The 22,779-nt window shown below is 33.0% G+C and overlaps 1 protein-coding gene across 1 annotated transcript in view; it reads right to left on the bottom strand.

The window, feature by feature from the left end:
- Positions 1-20,197: 20,197 nt before the first annotated feature.
- Positions 20,198-22,779, bottom strand: part of LOC129222526 (LIM/homeobox protein Lhx5-like) — a 163,626-nt gene continuing 161,044 nt past the window's right edge. The window contains exon 3 of the mRNA XM_054857037.1: positions 20,198-20,877. Within this exon, the coding sequence (XP_054713012.1) occupies positions 20,198-20,877 (680 nt within the window). The remainder of the gene's footprint in view (positions 20,878-22,779) is intronic.

Here is a 22,779-nt window from a genome sequence, read left to right as displayed (position 1 = left end):
AAACTTTATCAAATTTCAAGTAAATTTTAACTACAGGCGTTTCATTTTTATTTTTATAGATAAAATAAATAAGAATAAATTTTATATATACATCATGAGGCAGTGAGAAGCAAAGGGATGACAAAATTAAAAATTTGGAAATAACCAGTAAACTTGGTAGGTGAATCTCTCCTATGTTTTGGGGCAAGAGATGGTACTAGTAGCCCCGGTAGCTGCTGATATACAGCACGATTTAGAAAACAAATTTCAATAAAAGCCTGCCTGGACGTTATCTTTAAACGCGTTTTACTCAAAACTGGAAAATGTTCACTTACATCACTTTGCTTCTCACTGCCTCATATGTATTATGTTGAACACTTTAAAAACATGTACGCACACTAATATCAAAAGATGGATTTATGTTTTTATTTAACAGTCAGATACGAGTTTTGTTTATAGTTTTTATTGATAGAATTTGATTTCATCCTCATTTATGATTATTTTTACTGCAAAATCTAACTCAATTTACAAATTATTATTTCAGAATCTTTTTTTTTAATTCAATGATGTTTTATTGGAAAAGGTATTTACATTTCTGACATTTCAGAGACTTATCAATTGCCGAATTATGAAATTCCAACTGAAAAATAAATACATAATACCATGTCATGCCACACTCAGATAACATTTAAGACTTTTTTTTTAGTTTTATGTATTTATTTATTTCTTGAAAATAACGACCACAATGCTATGAAAAATAACAATTGATACTTAAATTAATTTGAAAGTTATTTTCTTATAAAAAAATCTTTTGTTTTAACCAATGTAACTTTACAACTTTATGTTTTGCTGAAAAGCAAATGGAAAACCCTAGTCATACCCACTGAAAATACGTATTTCTTAATTTGAATCATTACCGATCTTACACTCAGTCTTAAAGCGATTGATCCTTATAATTTTTAAGCATTATAATGTTACATTTTGTTATTTTAAAGCTAAAAAATTTAGGGTTGTTTTCAAAGTATTCCAAGAAGATTTTCGGCGAGGAATATGGATTTTGTTTTTCGCAGGTAGGATGAAAATGAGCTACTAAGGAGATGAATCTTTTTGATAACAAGAACACTAAGGAAAAATTGAAAAGAAAAAGTCGAATTTGGTGAGAATTGGGAAACGTGTTCCCCCAATTTCACTAACACGAAATTTCCTCCTCCCCTGCTGTTACGTTTTAGTCATAACTTTTGATATATTTAGAGGGGAAGGAAAATTTTATATGATGGCGAAACTTGGGTTAAACCTTGGAAAAAGTTTATTGTATAGCAATTGAAAAGTGTCGTTTAGTGGAGTTTCTCCAAACTTGACAAGAGTAGTTATCAATGTGCCTTTTTCATTTGTTCCGATAAATATGTTTAAATACTGTTAATCACTATAAGTAATTTGATTGAAAGAGATGTAAAAACAAGATGTTTACTGATCTAATTTTAATAAATTTGAAATATATGTCGTGTATTCTACTGATTATTTTAAGATGCTTCGTTATTACAAAACCTTTCTTTAAGGCTATTTTTTGGGGTTTGCATGGTAGCGTCTCATTTTAAATCTGATATGTTTAATTGTTAAGGGTTTAAAGCAAAGAACTTTATGGGATATTTAAATCATTTCTCTGAAAAGTATCACACCGTTTTACAATGCATAGCTTAAATATCCGCATCTTACTTTTGATTAGCTTTTCTCTTAAAGCAGCACTTATACATTTATTGAATCATAGAGTCATTAAACGTCCTCGACTTATTTACTGTCTCAAAAAAAGAAGCAAATCCCTTTCGCTTGGAATTTTCCATTTGATCCAACGTGTCTGCGCGAAACACATTATGGCTTCATGACAAAAAACGTCCTCTCTTTTCCTCTCATCCGAATGTCGCGAGTCACACAGACAAGTGACAAAGAGTAAACAAAGCTTTCCCGAGAAATAAAAAAAAGCAGTAGAAACAGAAAAACTTCACCCTTACACAAACATACATTCCGGAAAACGCCGGATGTGACAAAAACTGGAAGGCCTAAAGGAAACAAAGCAGCTCCACCGACAGAATAAATACATGAGAGGGCAACATGAAAAAAATACATTGCACTGCAAACAAACAAGGCAAGACTACATACAAAAAAACATATAACAACAAAAACGACATCGTCGAAACTAAAAAAAAGAAAAGAAGAAGAAGGAAGAGGTAAAGAACGAAGGGGAGAAAAAAGGAAGAAGAAGCAGAAGAGAAATGATTTTTCCAGAAAGGGGGAAAAGACTTCCATGGCATACTAGAGACACGTCTCGACCATTGGAGAGAGAGAAAGAGATGCTCCCCCTCCGCTTGATGCCACCAACCTATTTCCTGGGGTAGCGATGACGGTTGGCAGCATTAAAGGGAAGGAAGAAGTTGAGGAGCAGAATCGTTTTCCAATACCCAACCAAGGGCTCCAATCACTAGCAGACGGAGGGGCTTATCTGGTGCGGCCGAGCGTCGTTTGGGCGGCCCCATATCTGCCGACCCCCCACCTCTGTGCCTTAAAGCCTTTCCTTTTCCCACACGGGTTGGGGTGATGGATAGATCTAATCCTCCCTCCACCGTCCTTCCTAGCAGAGCGATAGGCTTTCCCCTCTCGTGTTTCCGAAAGTTTCGAGATTTTTTCCTCTTTTTTTTCTCCTCTACTTTCGGTTTTTGTTTTGTTTTGCAGTTTTCGCAATTGGATGGATGGATATATCTGTGTGTATACGGGGAAAGTGGGTTTATGGTTTTGGAATCGTACCTTTTCGGGAGCTATTAACTTGGAAGGCAGGGGGTAGGGTGAACAGCTGAATATAATTGCCGGCGCTTATTCCTCGTTTAACCATCCGTTACCAACTTTTGGGATGCGTAAATGCTTTTCAGGAGGAAAAAATGTGTACCAGAAAGTTAGAAACCAGAGAAACGTTTTCGAACAACTTCGGAAATGTTTCGGTCAATACAATTTTTATGTTCAGATAAAATTAAAGAAAACAATACAGCAAACAAAATACAGACAAACTCGTAAGATTCCATTCCTTATGTTTTACCATTTATTCTTACGGCAAATATCGAAAACTGGCGTTGGATTGCGCAAAACTCATTTGAAACAAAGAAAGAAAATATTACACTGTCGGTAAAATGTTGCTTTTCTAGAAGAAAATACTGCATGTGGCTTCTCTGCGATTTCTAGGCGAAATTATTTTAGTAATTAATGATATTTTACAGTATTTTTCATATCAACACGTATTTCATATTTCCTTCAATGAATACAAATTGCAATGACTATTCTAATTACTAAAAATATTTTTTATATTAGAGATTAAAGAGAAGATTATTTAAGAGATTTTTGTTTATTTAAGCGAATTTTTAATTTAACTAAAATTTAAGTCAAGCGTTAACTTTAACGAACAAAATAATCAATTTTATGATGCAACAGCAAAATCGTCAAAATCCATATTAAATCTACAGCATTTAGTTGCAAAAATTTGTTTTTAATGAAGATGTTAGTGGACGTACTTGATTATATTTTTAGTAAGCTCATATTTAATAAAAACTTCCCTTTTATGAATATAATGACAAAAAGTTGTGACTTCAAGAATTTAAGTTTAATTTAACTTAAAATATACAATTTGATAACTTAAACTCGAATTTTCTTAAAATCAATTACATGCAAACAGTGAAGTATGTTTCAGGAATCTGTTATAATTTTGGAGCAAGACATGGACTCAATTGCTGATTAACTATAAATAAATTAATCCGGCTGAACCAGTGCTAAAGTAAAAAAGTAATATATATATATATATATATACATAATTTGTTGAGTTACCAATAGTGAATGAAATTATTAGTGTATAAACTAGCTTGATTACTTTATTCAATGGAATCAAACGAGAATCGCAAGGTAAAATTAAAGGTAGGAAAAGTTAAAGTACATTTTAGCATGTAGTTTATTTCTTTATGTAAAATATTTCGATGTTATTAGCATTCTTAAAATATTATTCTGAATATTAATAAAATACGTAATATTCATTTACCTACATTCATCTATCCATTAGCTATAATATATATACGGAATTTTCACAAATAAAATTATGTTGTGCATATAAATGACGTCGAACGTTTAATAATTTTCTCTTAAAAGTGATCTTTATTTAATTACTAATTATTATTTTTTAAGCGTGTTATTGATAGCAATTGTAGTAAAGATTGGATAAACTAGCGGATTTCCTTTTGTATACATTTATTAGTGCATTCAAAGTTATATTTGTTACATTTTCTCTAATAATCATACAATTTTCTCACCTGAAATTAATTTCCCTTTTACAGGTTTCACAAATAGTTTCAATCATTGCTTACATTTTTTTGAAGAATTATTTCAGAGATTAAACATAAGCACCAGACTAAAATGAAAATAGATACAATATTTTGAATGAGAATAATTAGAATTTAACATTTTCATAACATTGAATTTTCTTCGACAGAAGAATTAGTCTGTTGTCGTAACTCCAAAATTGACCTGCTATGAGTACGTGTAATTGATGCTATTAAACTTTAAGACAGTATGGTTTTAAATCCTTTACTTCATTAAAATTGACTAATTAGAGTAACAGGTTCTTTCGTAAGCTCTTTCATTTAATTGGATCCATGTTACATTTATCCTGCTGTAAATCCTGAGTTTTGAAAACAACAATCGCTCGACATAAATAATTAGTACTGAAATCAATTTATTTTGAGTTTTAAAGAAAATACTGCTTGTATACGTAGATTAGTAATGTCCTAAGAAAAATTAATTGACAAATAAATTAATCTTATTCAGTGTATTAAATTAATCAAAATTTAAATCTAATCTCTCTTCACAATGTTTCTTCTCATATAAGTGCAACAACACTGCTAAACAAGAATGTAATCATTCCTTCTGTAATTCGTACAATAATCCAAGGTAATGTAATTAGTTTGAAAAATTTACCCTAATACCGTGCTAAAATGTAAGATGGAATACGATGTCTTTTTTCTATTAAGAGATTGTTTTACTTTGTTTTTAAAATTTGCTCTCTTAAATTTTCTAAAGATTTTTCATCAATTTTATACTAGAAAATAAAAACATACGGACTTGAAATAAACAGATTTGAACAACATTTTTGACATTCAAAATTCCGATAATTTTTGTAATTAATGATTTATGATTTATAGTTCGGCTGCAGTGGTGCCGGAACGCCATGTTGTTTGTTAGATTACAATAATTTATTGTACGAAATGTGCAGGAGTTGTACATAAAATCAAAATACAAAGTGAATATTTTGCACATTTATAGTCTCCGTTCTTGCTATCATAATTTCGAATTTTTACTCGAGTGAAATTTTACTCGTGTATTATTACTATTATTACCATTATTATATTGGTAGTAGTTGTAGCAGTAACAGCAGCAGTAGTAGTAGAAATAGCAGTAGTAGTAATAGTAGTTTAGTGGGGGTAGTATTAGAAGAAGCAGACCCCCCGCTCCTAACATACATTTTTGAAATCTTGAAATTGCAACCAGACTGATATACCATTAGCCCTGTGTTTCTATGAAAGATTATTTATTGATTCTAAATTTAATGCTTCGATAATTATCTAATTCAAATGTGTGAATAATTGTTTAAATATTCTTTTTAAATCTTCAAACAAATAAATTTCCCTCTTTTTCATATTTTTACTTTTTGATACTTCTTGACCATCAGTAGTAGCATTCATTAACTAAACAGTCGGGAATTCTTTAGTGAAAACGCTAGGAAATGAAAACTGCAAAATTGTAGTAATAATAGTAATAGTTGATAAAAAAAATGCACGCTTCCTTACAAAGAGACCCCTTTTTCCGAGTAAAAAAATTATTTGTAATTTTTTTTTCATTCCTTTCCTTGAAAATCTATACAGTAAAAAGTTTCTCGCATTGCAATGTAGATAAATGAATTTACCACAAGTTCTTCAGAAGCAATATGGTGTTACGAGCAACTACGTACTAAAGTATTAAAACTGAACATTTTATTTATATTTCTTTCAGAACTGCAGACGATACTAAACCGATCGACTTCTGATTCTCTCATGGGCAAATACAAACTGTGTTTATAAAAAGTGTTGCACTGACAAGAAAGTTCATAAAAAAGAGCTAATTTATATTTAAAAACAATTTATTATATATATATATATATATATATATATATATATATATATATATATATATATATTTGTATTCTCGTCTCAAAAACTTGTCGTCACTTTATACTAATTCGTATATATCCTTCGTAGTTCTCTTTCGATTTAAACGATTTTCAGCTTCGCACCAGGCACTAGCGCAGTCAGAATTTAGCCTCTGGGGAGTGAAAAATTTTTCATAACAATCTGTACATAGTGGAAACTATTGCATTAGAATCGGCAACATGTGTTAAAACTAACAATTTTATACATTTTATCCTCAAAACCCGCTCCTGGGAACTTTTTTTTCTTCGATGCCATTTTCAGTTTTCGATGTTAGCGCCCCCTATATGTCTTTGGCTAATATTTTACTAATTTAGGAAAAACTTGATAAGATAAGGATAAAAAAAATAAACGTATAACTCTTAAATATTCTTTTTTTAAAAACTAAATGTTCTTCATCAGTGCCAGACTTTATAAACACCCTGCATATGTTACCACTTATGTGTCTGTGCACATGTATAAATGGACGTTTATATACATAAAAATATGTATTCATAGATTTGATTCTTTATTGAGAGTATATCATAACTTAATTTGCGTTCCTTTTTTATTCCAAGCATTTCTGGAAACCTTTCTTCTCGATAAATAATTAGAAAAAGGTTAATTGGAAGCCATCTCTACCCAACAGAAACCACTAATTGCTCATAATTTTCCTGCCCTAAAAAAACTGCCGCAAAAAAGACCCTCCACCATTTAATGCGACCATGCATTAGCACCAAAAACCGAAAGTAAAACATTTTTTAGACTCCCGCATAAAAAGCGTAAGTACATTACACACATACATTTTTTGTACACACAAAAACTACAATAGGCAGCAAGATAGCGTGTAATTTTCCTCACTCTTTTAACGCCAAATAAAACAGATGATTATAATTATAATCACGTAAAAACAGAAGGATATTTTTTTTTTTTTGCTTCCTAATTCTTTGGTAAAAGATAAAAAGACGCGTTTTTTAGGCGGCGAAGGAGTTAGAGTATGGCGGGGAGGTGGTAAAAGCACCAAAACCGCAAAAGAAACATGGGCCACTAATGATAATAACATATAAGAGAAAGAGAAAAAAATGCGAAAAATTAAAAACGTGTTGGTGTTGGGGGGAAAAAACGCAGGCGAAACTGTGTCTAGTAGAGTTTTTGCCTTCTTAAAAGGCAATTAGTGCGCTTTTATTTTAGCGAACAAACACCACGCTTAAAGTGTGTGAAAAAAATTCCTATCTATTACGCTGCTAATTGACTGAAAATTACATAATTCAACTGTAATTGCCCGGCTTGGCTGTTGCCAGCGAGAAAACAAATTAATTACCTTGTAAATATTAGGTATGACTGTCATGGATAATAAATCCTCATTTGCGGCCGCTGAAGAAGGAATTAAAGTAGGATTTGTCCAGAGAGTCGGTGATTTTTTATGTCCTGGCCACGACGAATAAAAAAGAAAATGTGTTCTAACTGAATTAGAGGAAATGTAGAAAAAAATATCGTTTACATTTGATAAATAAAGCGCAAAACATTCTTTAAGTTTTCAGAAATAAGAGTAATATATTAGTGTCCCAATAAAAGATATTTTCTTTCATTTAAGAACTTAAAGAAATGGTTTTTTAATTTTAATTTTGGTTTATGATTCGTGATTGCTATCATAGTTAAGTATTATTTTAGTGAAGTGCAGCAACTGTTTTTCACAGAAGCATTTATTTGTCGATAAGTTTTTCTGAAAAGCATCAAGAGAAAATTGTACAATATTATCACAATTTAAGATGAATTGCAAAAATTCATTGTTCAAACCACTGATGAAATTAAAAAAATTGGTTTTTTATGCTCCTCAAGAGCACACAAAAAAATTTAAAACAGAGTATTCATTTTCTTCTTCCTTTCTTTTCTTCCTTTCCTTTTCGTTCTTTTTTTTTCTTTCTTTCTTTCTTTCTTTTTTTTTGAAATTATGATTACGTTGTTCAATGAAAATTTAAAATTACTTATTGAATGTAATTTTTACATTAAGTATCATTTTTACAGATCATCAGTGAAATTTTCCATTTTTTCTAAATTATTAACTCAAAATTGCTGTTTAGAAACAGTGATAACAACAACTACGACAATATTAATAATAATGCAAGAAAAATGCTTCTATACAAAGAAAAAAAAAGGATAAATAATTTCAGAAGTCTAATGATACATTTAGTTTTTTCTTTCACCAACCATAGAAATAGTTGAGGGGGAAAAAATGTAGACTTATGTGCCGAGACCGTTAGTAGGAGGAAGATATAATTCTCTCCTATGATCCTTTAAACAGACAATGCTTTTTAATTTTAATTTCTCTCCTTATATATATATATATATATATATATATATATATATATATATATATATATATATATATATATATATATATATATATATATAGATAAATATAAAGGGCACGGGGCAACACAATGCTAAGTCACATAACAATAATTTCTCTTTTTTTAATTAAAACAGTGGTACCCTACCTAACAGTGGTGCGAGGGATTGAAATGAAAAGCTCAAAATTCAAAACTTAAAAACAACTTCCTAATGTCGTCACTACATTAGGAATACATTACGTTCTTAAGAAAATATGATTGCGTGGTACATTTTTTGAACAATTTTTTGGTCTCATTTTAAAAGTATACGAATTCAAAAGTATTTTTAATTTATAAAATTATTTTGGCTATTATTTATCAGCTTTTTTTAATAGTTATTCAGAAAATATTCTCCTTATTTTAGTGCAAATTTTTATGGAACATTGTCTTTATTCAAATAATTTTTGAATAAAAACACGTGTTTTAGATTTTTTACAAAACGCGCTTTTTTTTTTTGAATGAGTTAAAATTATGCTGGAAGGTCGAGACTTCTGTTAAGTTTTTTTTCCACTTGTATACTGCGGAAGAAATTTTCACATATAATTTTTATGCGCATTTCAAAGCAATAAAGAAGCACAGCTTTTCTATACGCTTTTTCTTTATGCTTACTTTTTCTTTCTTTGTTTCCTTTCTTTTTTTACTGTTTTTAATTCTGTTTAAAAGCCTCCCCACAGGCAATGTCGTGGTGGAAAGCGCAAGTTTATAATAAAACTCTCCTTACTCTGACAAATATGTTTCGTTTTACAGAAAAGAAGAAAAAAAGAAAGAAAAAAAAGCAAGAAGATTTAAAAAAAACATCTGTATTAGTAAAAAAAGGCATAAAGCGCGAACACACATTCTTTTTAGCTCAAAAAAGCACCTAGATCTAAAAGTATTTACTCGCCATCTGCTGATGTTTTACTTTGGCGACTAAATAAACTATACAACAGGGCACTTTTTAAAAGACCCCAATTTAGTTACCGCTTTTCTTAAATTTTGCAGTCATCGAAGTGGAAATTAAATGAATCAGCTGGAGCCAATGGTTATAGCCTGAACTGTGGAGTCGGAGTCGGACTGATTTAGAGTCAAAGAGTCAGTGTCGGAGTTCGGAGTCGAAGACCTTAATATTCCAAGTGCTGGAATCACAGTCGTTCATTTTCCCTCTGAGTCCACAATCCACCTGGCTGAGGAGTTAGAGTAGGAGTCGGACAGATTTTAGAATAAAGGAGTTAAAGGCTCTATAATTCTCGGAGTTGGAATCGGAGTCGGAGCCGGTCGCGACTCCGAAGCCCTGGATATAGCTTATGCAGCTTCAATGTGCTAATTTTATCAGCATCAACGTAATATGAACTTAATTTGCAATAAAAAGTCATAAAATAATATAAACTTGCACAAATGAAAATGAAAAAGTGTTTCGCCACGTCTATTTCCTTACGTCTATTCATTTAGATATTTTTTAAGTTTTATTAATATGTATAGCACTTATGCTTGTTTTTAAATGAAATTAGAAACATGCACATCTGCAGGAAGATTGAGTTGCGAATATATATTTGCGTAAAATATTGCCCTATTCATTTACCGGGGGAGAGGAAGGGGTAATCGGACACCTTAAACTTGAACGCACCTCGTACACATTTGAATTTCCTCTTACATCCATAACTATTATGCTGCCTCTGCAAAAGACAATTTTAAAGCAGTCTTATGATGTATAGCATTTTATCCCACAAGGATAAAGATATGATTCATAGCAAAATAAGCCAAGCAACCACCTATTTTGAAATCATTCAAGAATCATTAAAAAGAACATCAGCCAGTGCACATCATTAATATTGGACTTCTTTCCCAAATCCGAAGACTAAACAATGTGGCCAGCTTGGCTCCAACTCTTCCTCAAATAAGACGGCAAAGATTCCGCCCCATGACGGATCCATTAAAAGTGCAAAAACAATCTGATATGATATCTTGTCCTACACACCTTGTCATTATGACACCGAAAGTTTAGGTTTCGTTCGCACGCAGATTCGGTGCCTTTTAGTTGGAAAAAGGGCTTCTTGTGTGGTCCAAGAGGTAATTGGACTGAAGAAATGACCCAGATGAGAATGATACGAGAAACTTAGGAAGTTCTTTCAAAAAGTTTGAATATTTCTGAAGTTTTTTTTTTTTTTTTCATAACGTGAAGCTTAACCATGTATTTCAAGAGGGAATTTACGGAACAAGATTCGACTTCGTTTCCTTAACGGTGTGAAACTGGTTCTAATTGTGGAACTCTAGGAAATAAAATTTTTAAATGAGGCAGAGTGAGAAGCAAAGGCATGTAAGTGGACATTTTCAAGTTTTGAGTAAATAGTGTTTAAAGATGCGGTCCAGAGCTAGGCGTTCATTATATATTTTTTTTCTCTAAATCATGCTGTACAGCAGCACCTACCAGGGTGACTGGGGAACGACTGATTTTCATCTCGAATAGGTGACAATGAGCGATGATGTTCGAGACGTATGTGATGTATGTTCACGTCAAGCATGCTGTTTATTTATTTTTATTATTTTTTTGTTTGTTTTTTATCGGACTGTGCACAAAAGTTTTCCGCATAAGCAAAAAAAAAAAAAAAAAAAAAAAAAAAAAAAAAAACGAAACGCCTAATATTTTCAATCTAGGTATCCTTAAACGCAAATTACATTCATTTCTGCAGATGCGCACAAACATATTTTAAAGTTTTTTTTTTTTTTTTTTTTTTTTTTTTTTTTTGCAGGATTTTTTTTTAAATTGTAGGGACAGACAATGGATTAAAAACTTCCACTGATTTATGTAAAGAAAAATCCAGTCATCACAGGTGCACGATTTCATTTAAGCATGTATCATGCAAAAACAAAAATTATCCAAAATTAGGCCAAAATTTTTAATTGTGAGTATTTGAAAACAAAGAAAAGAAGACTCTTAGAAAATACTTAACAAGTTTTGAACTCAGCTTTCGTAGAGCATGCGGTACAATATGTAAATGCAAGTACAGATTGGTGTAAAATTTTAATTTAAAAAAATGTGTAGAGGGGTATTTTTCAAATAAGAATTTGAATAAAGTTTCACTTGCTTTAAGTAATTTAATTCAAACTAAGTACTTACGAATAAACAGAATTTAAAGCGAAAAAGAAAGCGTAAAAATTTCCTAAAATAGGAGTTTGAGATAAAATTTTAAATGTACTGTACTTTACAACAGGGAGAGGGAGCGGGGAGGGGGCGAGGGTTGAGTATCTTAGTCTTAAAAATTACTTATAATTCTTATTGAGAAAAATTTTAATTATTTAATGGAAGATATGTTTAAATAACAACAGAATGATACAAATACATGTCCTCGGATACTCTTTGCGAAAAAATTTGGCAAAACAAAGTTGGAGCCTAATTTGAAAAATCTCCGCAGCGAATCAGGCCGAAAAAGATTTTATCCTTGAGTAATTTTAAAGAAGTTACAATGCGTAAATAAAGTGTCATTGTTTCTTAAGTTCTGAATGCAAATATTTTACTTTTTTCTAGAGTTTTGTATTTTGATACCGTTGTTATTTTGAACAGTAAGGACGAATTGTCTAAATAAGGTATTATCTTTTTTCTTCGACGGATGTATATAAAAAAACCAAAAACATTTACTATTCATAGTAAAAAAAAAAGCAAAGCGATTCATTTATAAATCTATGTGACCACTAGTATTACGTTTTGCGGAAATAGCAGAAGTATTAAGCACAGTATCAATCTCCGAATAACAATGGAAGAGGGAATTAAGAAATGGAGCGCAAAGACCATCAGCATTTTGAACCTGTGCAGGAAGGAGAAACACTAGACAAGAACTTCGGAAAAAAAACAGAAAAAAACTAAATTCTTGCTTGTGATACCTTTTCCTTTTCGGAAACCCCTGATTAAGAAGGCGTGTTCCGGAAAGGGCATTCAACTAAGAAATGTCCCTTGGATGCTCCCCCTCCCTCTCGAATAACCAGTCTACCGACTGACTGCCCCAGATGAGGTCAACATCGACTGGTGGCCGACCAACTTCTGTCAACGACACAATGCAAGCAACAACAATAGCTTGAGCTGTCAACAAGGCGCTTTTGCAGCAAAACTCATATTTGGTCTGCAACGGCAAAGGATATCATGGAAGCCATTTTGGTCGAAGATGTACGAAAGAAAAAAAAAAAGAACTGAGAAAGAGAGAGAGAAATAAATTTCACTTCTTCGAATTTTCTTTATTTCAGTGATAGCAAAAAAGGATACCGATGTTATTTTAGGTACCGAGACGACTTCCGAATAGTAATCAAAAGTTAGTAGGCAAATTGAAAAGATCTCTCTTTAAGTTTTTATATACGGAATAACTTTTTAATCTTTGTTCTCCAGTTCTGGAATTTTGAACTCTATTCTGGCCATTGAAACCGAAGAAAATAGCTAAAATAGTTTCATGAAAACTGAAAAATTGTTGAAGAAATAATTTTCCTTTTTGCTTTTCGTCTTCATTTTTGACCCCCCAAGCAAATTTTGCGGCGAAGAAGTTAAATAAATAATTTAAAAAGTAATACATATTGGTGTTTTGAAAACCGAAAGTATAGTTTTAGTACTACCATGTACGAAATGAATTTTTTTTAAGTTGTTTATGGCAAAAGTTGATTTTGTTTCTTTCCAATTATTCAAGCTTTAACTGTTTTTTGTATTTTCAAGTTCAAAAAATATGCTACAAGTTCAGTTTTATTTACATTTATGAAGATTAAAATATTTTATGTTTTCGAAATGTGCATTCATTTATACTCTATTGCTCAATTTCAGAGCCTGCCAATCAGATTATTTCTATCCTGAAGTTCACTACTTTTTTCATAAAAAAAGAAGATCCATGTAAAACCGAAATGTGTCTCTAAAAATTGTTGTTGCAGTTCTTCATCAATCTTTCATAATCAAGGTAACGTTTTCTACAAATTTTTCGATTCAATGAACCTGAATTTTGCAATTCTTTGAATTTTGAAAAGCGGGGCAAAACGAAATGGTGAAGTATTTACTCTGCTTTTATAGCGCCACCTATCTAGTATTACTTTGACTATGTAGTAGCACATGTAGTCCATTCCAGTCAGGAAAAAAATACCGCCGAAGATTAGAGCATATGATAATACAGGAAATTTTCAAAAATTGATACTCATACTGTAATATTTTGTTGTAAGTCAAAATTTATTTTTGAAGTTATAAAATGATAAAGCTCTTGTCAAATATTTTCTACAATTAATCAAGTACATGCGGGGAAAAGTGGATGGGTCAAAGTGAAATAGTTTATTTCGTTCATTCTCTCGATCATTTACTACATCACTTGCATATTCATTTATTAATTATTAATTTAAATTCCTTCATTTAGTAATTCAATTATTTATTCAACCATTCATTTATTTTCTTATTCATTCACTCTTTTACTAACTCATTTGTTTATCTTTAAGTGTTAATTAATTTATTTATTTTATTATTTGTTTATTGTTTCATTATCTTTTCATTTATTCGTATACTATTTACTGATACAATTTACTGATTCATTCGTTATCTATTTACTGATTCATTTGATCAAAAATATTTTTTATAAACGAATAGAAAATATTTTATTAGACAAACATTTTATTTTTCAATTTGCCCCATAAATAAAAAAAAAGAGAAAATTCCCCACTTTTTTTTTTTTTTTTTGAAGATGCAAATTTAACTGCCAAAAATAAAAAATATTGTTTCAATGCAAGTTTTATTATAACCTATTATGTTCTTTCTTTATGTACTGTAATTTGAAAAAAAAAAAAAAAAAACGTTTCTTCATTTTGAAAGATCTCAGTCATCTTAACCAGTTCTCTTTGCTGCACATTCCCCTATATCCTAAATCTCACAACTTAATGATCTAATTGCTCCCGATACTTCGAAACACATAATTTCCTATTCCTTTGAGCATTCACTATAAGAGGTGGTTTTTAATATTCTTTCAGCACAAAGACAAATTTTTCTATCTGAATATGATTAAACATAAACAAAATTTACCACAACAACCGCAGGTCTGCCAAAATTTAATGGGAAATTAACATTTATCAATATTTGGCTTCGATAATCAGTCCTTAACTTATAATTCAATGAGTAATCAAAATTAATAAGAAATCCTTTCACTGCCCTTAGCTATATACATAAAGGTTAGAATCCTCAATTTTTGAAGTTGATAAGCACCATTGTCTTGCAAAATACGAAAATCTTTGTAAGACTTTTGAAGTGAAAGTTCGCCTTTTTTTTTTTTTTGATAAAAAGGATGGCGATACTAGGTTTAACTAAAAGCTGACGACAGAAAAATATACAGTGCGTTTTAACGCAGAGAACTATAAAAACACATGATATGTTTTTAATAAAAGTATTCAATTGAGCAACTGCGTGATTTTCAGAACCGTTAACATTTTGTTTTCTGAAACTACGTAGGAAAGTTTTACCGTCGTATCAAAAAAGTTTTTTTGATTATGTTTTATTTGAGAGATCCATTCCTCTATGGGAAATGTAATGACGACAAAGAGATCGACTGAAACAACCAAGACCATATGAAAAATATCTGTAATAAAATCTACTTTTCCCTTATTCTTAAAAGAAACATTCTATCGCTGATCTTCGCAAAAGTGAAATCTGTTGTAATCCGGTTGAGCTTTATTATAACAGAAAACAAACTCCCTTAAACTACACAGAGCTGTTATTAATTGTAAAATCGCTTTCCAAAAGTGAAATCTGTTGTAATTCTGTTGAGCTTTATTATAACAGAAAACAAACTCCTTTAAACTACACAGAGCTGTTATTAATTGTAAAACCGCTTTCCAAAAGTGAAATCTGTTTTAATCCTGTTGAGCTTTATTATAACAGAAAACCAACTCCTTTAAACTACACAGAGCTGTTATTAATTGTAAAACCGCTTTCCAAAAGTGAAATCTGTTGTAATCCTGTTGAGCTTTATTATAACACAAAACAAACCCCCTTGAACAACACAGAGCTGTTATTAACTGTAAAATTGCTTCCCAAAAGTGTTGTAATCCTGTTGTGCTTTATTATAACAGAAAGCAAACCCCCTTGAACTACACAGAGCTGTTATTAATTGTAAAACCGCTTATAAGGAAAAAAAATAAGGAAAAAAAAACTCTTACCCCAATAACAAAAATCTCTGCTGGAGAACTGAAATCACTCTACGAATAAGAAAAAATACGATAACAAAAACAAAATCATTTTCAAAACGAAAGTATTTATGATCAAATAAGTAGTATTTGAGGATACTTTCATTACAGGTTCTTTCTTCCCGCTTCCCTCTCATCAGGCCCGTCCTTTCAATACGTATTATCCGCAGTACAGCCATTTTTTTTTACCACTTACACATGAATATTTCCATATCTCTATATAATTCGCGGGTTTTTGCGTGAGTGGTATCATTTTCCGCCCCCGGTGCTCGCGCCCCTGTAATTTTCGGCGGCGAGAGTGGTAATTGCCACTTGCTACCGACGCCCTTTGAACGCCCCCAAGTGTCAATTCTAATCTGCGGTTCTTTTCTGAAGCCTTTCTGCTCTTTTTTCTTCCTTATTTTCCCACCTCATAAGGATGTTCTTCAACAGTCGAGTTGTTTCTGAGTGACAGCGGAAAATATAATATCGGAATTTTGCGCCTTTTACTGGAAGCTCTTTAAATAGAGACAGATGTCGCCTCCCCCCCCCCCCCTTTCTCTTTGATTTCCGAAGGGCCCGGGGCTTTCATGATTAGAATACAGTCGTGCCATTCAAAGACAAGAAAATATCTGTACAGATTGATCCTCACTATTTGTTTTTTTCTATTAGAAGTAGCGGTTAAATGGTATACCCTAAAGAAATTTAGTTAAATTCCAAAAGCGTCTCAGCAAAAATTGTTGTACATCAGTAAAATACGGCTTTACTTTCTGAACTCGATCAAATTGTGTAGTCAACTGACAGAGGAAGAAGGAATAAACTGAAGAATTAATTAATATTCAAAGTAAATTGTTAATAAAACTTGAAAACTTATGTATTCGGTGCAACGAAATCAACTTGTTTTACATTTTGCTTTCACCATTGGTGAAGCACTAGTGTACGATGTCATTTAAAATTAATCCTCTTGGGAACAAAATTTTTATTTAAGGAGCAATATGTGTTTTTGAAAAATGTTTCAACTTTCTGATTTCTCGACAAAGTTAATTTCTAAGCGTAAGTATTTTTAATTTGCAAAGTTTTTATTTTTCATCTTTTAAAAGTATTTTGCATTGTTATGTAGATTTTAAAAAATTGTGATTACTGTAAAGGAAAGTTATCAAAAATCAAAAATAATAGGTCTTCGGAATAAAAAGACGCACTTTGATTCAGCTTATAAAAAGTTTTCGAATATTTTTCTTTTCTTAAAAACAGCTATTGTACAGAGCAGCCCTAGAATAAAGATATATCATACTGAAAAGTTATTAAAAAAAATGGCTTGTATAGTTTCTCTTAATCTTAATCTCTAATTTTAATAAGAAAACGTTTTTAATATCGATATTTCTTTTTCTTATTATTGAGATTATTAAAATGAAAAAAAAAAATGCATAAAGTAACTTAAATGTTTAGCTCTTAACATAAAAAATGTACTATTTTTAACAATGATTGATCAACATTCTGAGAACAAGCATAGTTTGAGCTTAATATTTCCGAAAGAGCAAAGCAAGAAAATAATGGGTTCGTTTCCGAAACTTGAAAAAAAAAAAAAAAAAATCCTGAAAGAGCATGCTTAAAAACAAAGAATTTAAGCATTTTTTAAATAATTTGACAAAGTTTAATATTTTTTAATAATAATTTTAATTGGTGCGCAGATTGAAATTCATTGTTTGTGCTTCTGCACATCATGACATCATAAGTGGTGAAATGCCATTCACTGATGCCATTAGCGCACAGCACAAACTATCATAACCTGGAACCACGCTTGACAGAAAAGCGTAAACATTTAGCGTGGCAATATACTAGCGTGCCAAAGTACATCACTTGTGGCGTCATAAAGGTCATGCCTTATTTCCGAAATCGGATATAAAAAAAAATAACTGTTGGGAAAAGAAAAGCTTTTTTTGGCTCCAGGTTTTTTTTTTTCCTCATTCTATCAATTTCAGTGACTAAAAGTAGTACTTTTGACTGAAGGCAACAACTCCATTCTTAGCCTAAAATTTCACCTTAAATACTGTGCCATGACTTCAATCAACATCTAATTTACAAATCAAATAGCAAAAACATTTATTTCTTTATTCGATTCCGTTTTTCCATTCGTACAGAGAAATGTCTTCAAATGAACCTGATGTTGAATCATTTAAAGCCTCATTTCATGATAGCAATCAAGAAACTGACCAATGGCAAATCAGTTCTTGCTGCAGCTGTGCCAAAGCAAACAATTCTACAATAACAGGTGAACCGAATTGTCTAAAGTGCTCTCATGGTGAGCCATTCCACCTGACCCAGTGGCAGGACCAGCAAACGACCACAACGGCATCAAATGACTCAGATATCGAATTGAATATCCGAATTCAATGGTATGCATCAGGGGAGGGAGGGAGGGAGGACACGACAATCCGTTACGGAACGCCAGATCTGAGCGTGTGAACCGTAACTCTGTAACGTGTCAAATAATCCGTTCGATGCTGCTGCTAGGATATTTGCACGAGTCCCTATGCGTTTCTGACACAGCGGATCCCGCTGCCATAAGCCGGTGCTATGCATTGGCGATACATAAGCATATAGTGAATGCACATAGACCCTGCTTTGTCATGCCCCCGTTATGAGGTTTCATGACGTGCAGTGTGGGCATTCGAATTAAACTTTGTAACTAAATACTGCAGCTCCAAATCGATTTATTACATTCGGAATGATAAATTCGTGATATCTGAATAGTAAAGTCAGTTTTTGTATGTGAAAAAGTCATGGTTTCTTCGAGATAAAATGAAGGGGAAAACTTTTCAATGAAATGAAGATTGTAAGGAGTTCTATAACATGATAATACATATTTTGTAATAACGGTGCTGCACACTACTAATTAAAGATTTTTAATACATTAAATAAGGTTGAGAATTTTGGATGAAGTTAACTCCACGACTGTTGTTGTTGTTTGCCTAATGAAGGGCAGAGTGCGAAAGGTTTAGATGCCTCCAAAAGTCTTGATGACAAGATCTGCTAATTCTGGAGTCTGATGGTTGTAGAGGGTTTCAATTGGTGGTGCTCCAAGTTGGAGGAGGGAGTGAATAATGGCTAGGCATTTAAAAACATGATCTGGGGAATTTTACGATTAAATGATCCATAAAATTCATGCCAAACAAACCTTAAACCTTTTTGTTTCGTTTTAATAACATTAACATTTACAAATATCAAATAAGTGGATCAGTTATAAACATCTGAATGATAAATGTTATTTAGCACAGCAAATTTACTCATCTTTAATTTTTCAATACGTATCGATTTTGCCAAGTTTGCATACATATTCACGTTGTCTCAATAAATTAAAAGCTTTATACAAAATTACCATTTTTCTACAACCAGCAACGCTTCTTTCCGAGAATATTTTCAACAGTTTCCATTGTTATTGAATTCGATTTCAAGTTACATTATGCGTTTGTGATTCTAAACCTTAAAAGTTTCCGATGATTTTTTCAAGCAGAAAAGAATTATTTCTCTTTTAGTTGAGAAATAGGACGGAAGAATAATCATAAGAAGTTTCATAATTAGCTCATATTTTTTAAAAGCACAGGGTGGGCTAAAATTCTTGCCCTAATTATTAAAAAAAATAATCAAGAAACCGTTTAATATGCAACCTTTAATCATCGGACAGGTCAGTTTTATTACTTTTTTTGAGCAATAAATGGCGAACGTACCTTCTAGACTGGTATGGGGGAACATTTGAAAGGAAAACATAATTTTGGTCAAAATTGGGCAAAATTAACAGAGTATGTGCCTAATGTGTGATTTGTTTTCAAGAAATGAAACTGAAGATTAAAAATTAAAGTGAATTTCCGCATTATTAAGGTCGCAACCCTCCTGAGGAAAAATCAAAAGAGAAATGGTATTAAAAGTTTAAAGATATCCGTAGCGTTACTGCCTTCCCAGAAGTCAAGGGAAAGTCTTTTATTTTGAGGCTACATAAAAGACAGAGTCTTTGACAGTGTCTTCCTCAATTACTGACATGGAAGAACTGAAGGCTAGAATACCAGCTTTGGCGTATACTGCTGCAGAAAACATGTTCAAGTGCACTTGTTGGGAACCTGGAGTACCGCTTAGATACTCTCCCAGCTCCCAAGGGGGAACACGTTGAAATTTACTGAAGCAAATTTTCTATAACAGTACTTTCAATGTATCTAAACAAACATATATCTAATTATAACAGTTTATTCATAAGAAATATTTATAATTAGAACGAGACTTTCGGTTCACCTCACGTATTCCTTTCGTCATTAGTAAAAGTGACCTAATAATTTTATCACTTTCGTAAAACGTAATAAAACTCGACTTTTCCCTAAAAATCTCACACAATACTTTTTCGAGTAAAATGCGTATGAAAATCTCTGCTGTCAAAGCACTGCAACTTTTCTGTTGTTAGCAACTTCTAGGTTTCTGAGACAGTAATTTATTTGCTTCTTCATACTGACTACCTTTTGTACCCATACAAAGCAGGAGCGGAGGATCTCGAAGTGTAATCCAAGAACAACATTCATTTTGCATACATGAGAATTTTCTTGAACAAGTGTCTTTATCTGAATAGTATGCAAAGGTCTTGTCATTACTTGGGACTGCCTTAGGTATAGTAAAGAATCTTAAGGACACTTTTACCTGTATCACCCTCATATTGAGTCCAGTTTCCTGTGCTAGCTGTTCTCTGATGTGACGGGTTGGCTTGGGCGTGGCCGCAAAGGCCGCCTTCAAGGTCTCCAGCTGCTTGGCCTTGATGGTGGTACGGGGGCCACGCCGTTTCGTACCCGGAGTGTTTTCGTCGTTGGTCTGAGCCGCGGACCCGGACGAGTTCGTGGTTTCTCCGCCACTGTTACCACCAGATGGGGCGGGGTTGGGCGGGGCAGCGGGATGCAGGTGCATGGGTCCGGTCGTAGGTGGGGCCGTCGGACTGCTCACTGTAGATGTACCACCGTTCAGTCCACCGTTATGTCCACCATCGCGTTCCACGCTCGAGTCCCGCTCACTACCGTCCGGATCCGGACCCAGGCCGTCGCCGAGGTCATCGAGGTCGTTGCCGTCTGAAGGGGAACTAGCTGCCAGAACACCTGAGGAAGAAAGAAAGGACAATTGGTTAGTGACGGGTAGCTGTAATGCGTGTATCATACCAGCATCCTGGTCATGACATAAACAGACTTCAGTTTCGTCTTTGTTATGGACGCATCTGAAATGGTCCACCACCAAGCAAAAGGCAGATGTTCTCTCATTGAAGCTGAGATTAGCATCAAACTGGTGACGAAAATTAATTTAGTTCACCAGGGTTTAAAGTTCGCGAACAATGGTGTGGTGCTACTCGTAAAATGTAGGCAAAAGCTTAAGTAATAAGCAATAAATCACCGCCCTAAAGACGGGGCTGCGGCAGAACTACATGCAATATATACCGACAGCCTGGTCATGAGATCCGTTAAACTGCTGTCTCTGGATGTCATGAGCAGGCTGTTGGTACATTGCTCTACTTTTGCCCTGGCGTAGTTTCGTTCGTTGGTTCTTGAGAAGGATCGGTCTATTATTGAAATACTATTAAAATAGTCAACTGATCTCATTAGCGTCGGGTTTTTATAGTATGACGGGTTATATATGCGCTGTTGATTACAGACGGTTAATGATGGCTGTGGTTAGTGTCATAATGATCTGACTCTTTGATCTGACATCAGATGCTTTGTGTTAATGAGCAGTCTCTTAAGCAGACGGTTACGAGTTAACACGCCTTTAAAACTTTGATTTAAGCTTCTGTCATTTGATCAACCAAAACTTTCATGCGGTCTTATCAACCAGACTTTATGAATGCGGTTGCTCTAGGCTCAACTGGTGAAGCTATTAGAACAGTTTCTGGTACGCAATTTTTAACGTTGGATTTGTTAGAATGCTACTGATTATTGTCTGTTGCGTTAGGTTACCCGGTAATCTTATTGAAACGTGACCTTGGTGGTTTCAATAGTAATAGCAAGTTGATTTTTCTCAGTGACCTATAAGAACCCAATCACTGTCATCTGGCTCTTCGCCATCATCACTAATGTCTTCTGTTTCTTTTTCTTGTTAGAAATGATCAATTCTTTAAGTATCATAGTTTCAAATCAAGGTTGTTATAAGAAAAAAAGCATAACTGAAAAAGCTATGGTCTCGTTTCGTATACGAGATACTGTAATTTACGAAAATCAAAACTAAAATTGCTATCATAGGTCCGAAATCAGATATTATACAGTTTTTAAATTATGCAAGTAAATGTATTTTGGTATTAAATAAATTTATTTTTAAATATGGTGCTTCAAAAAAATCGCATGAAATTCTAGCACGTATTTAATCCACACCCTGTCCTCTCGCCGACGGCCTGTCCACGTGTTTATGACGCACAATCAGAACCTCCCCGCGATCGCCGTCGATACACCTTATCGTCTGCCATTTTTTCTATGGCCAACACCACACCTCATGCATTATTCATGTAGCCACAGATCCCCAACGCAGATGGCATTTTAACGGAACACAGCCTTTCTTTTTATGCCAGTCTATGGCCTATAGATATACCGGGGAATTACATCATTTAGTTTCGTGACCCCCTTACCCTACCCCCTCCACGGTGGTCGTTGTTTAATAGCGGATGCTGGGGGGCATGATAAAGTGTGGGGATTGTTTCGAACCCAGAGGGGGACACAGTTGTAGATAACGGGTGTCAATATAGCACGTGACACGTTTTATCCTCGACCTCTGACTTAACAGGACTAATATGTACCCATGGGAGTCTTGCTGGTCATAGATGGTAGTGATATAAGATACGAGGCATTTTTTATGAGTCGCACTTCAGAACAAAAAATTTTGTTTCTGAATTTTTTTAACTGGATTCAACACTTCACTCATAATTATAATTATTATATGAATTAGAGTCATTAATCTAAAACATCATTGTTGGCATTAAAATTAACTGATTATTATTATTAATAATAGTGGTATATTAA

The sequence above is a fragment of the Uloborus diversus genome, chromosome 5, assembly GCF_026930045.1.
Source record: "Uloborus diversus isolate 005 chromosome 5, Udiv.v.3.1, whole genome shotgun sequence".
In the NCBI taxonomy this organism is placed as follows: domain Eukaryota; kingdom Metazoa; phylum Arthropoda; class Arachnida; order Araneae; family Uloboridae; genus Uloborus; species Uloborus diversus.
The sequence above is the reverse complement of the archived record's forward strand: the minus strand, read 5'-3'. Positions and strand labels throughout refer to the sequence as shown.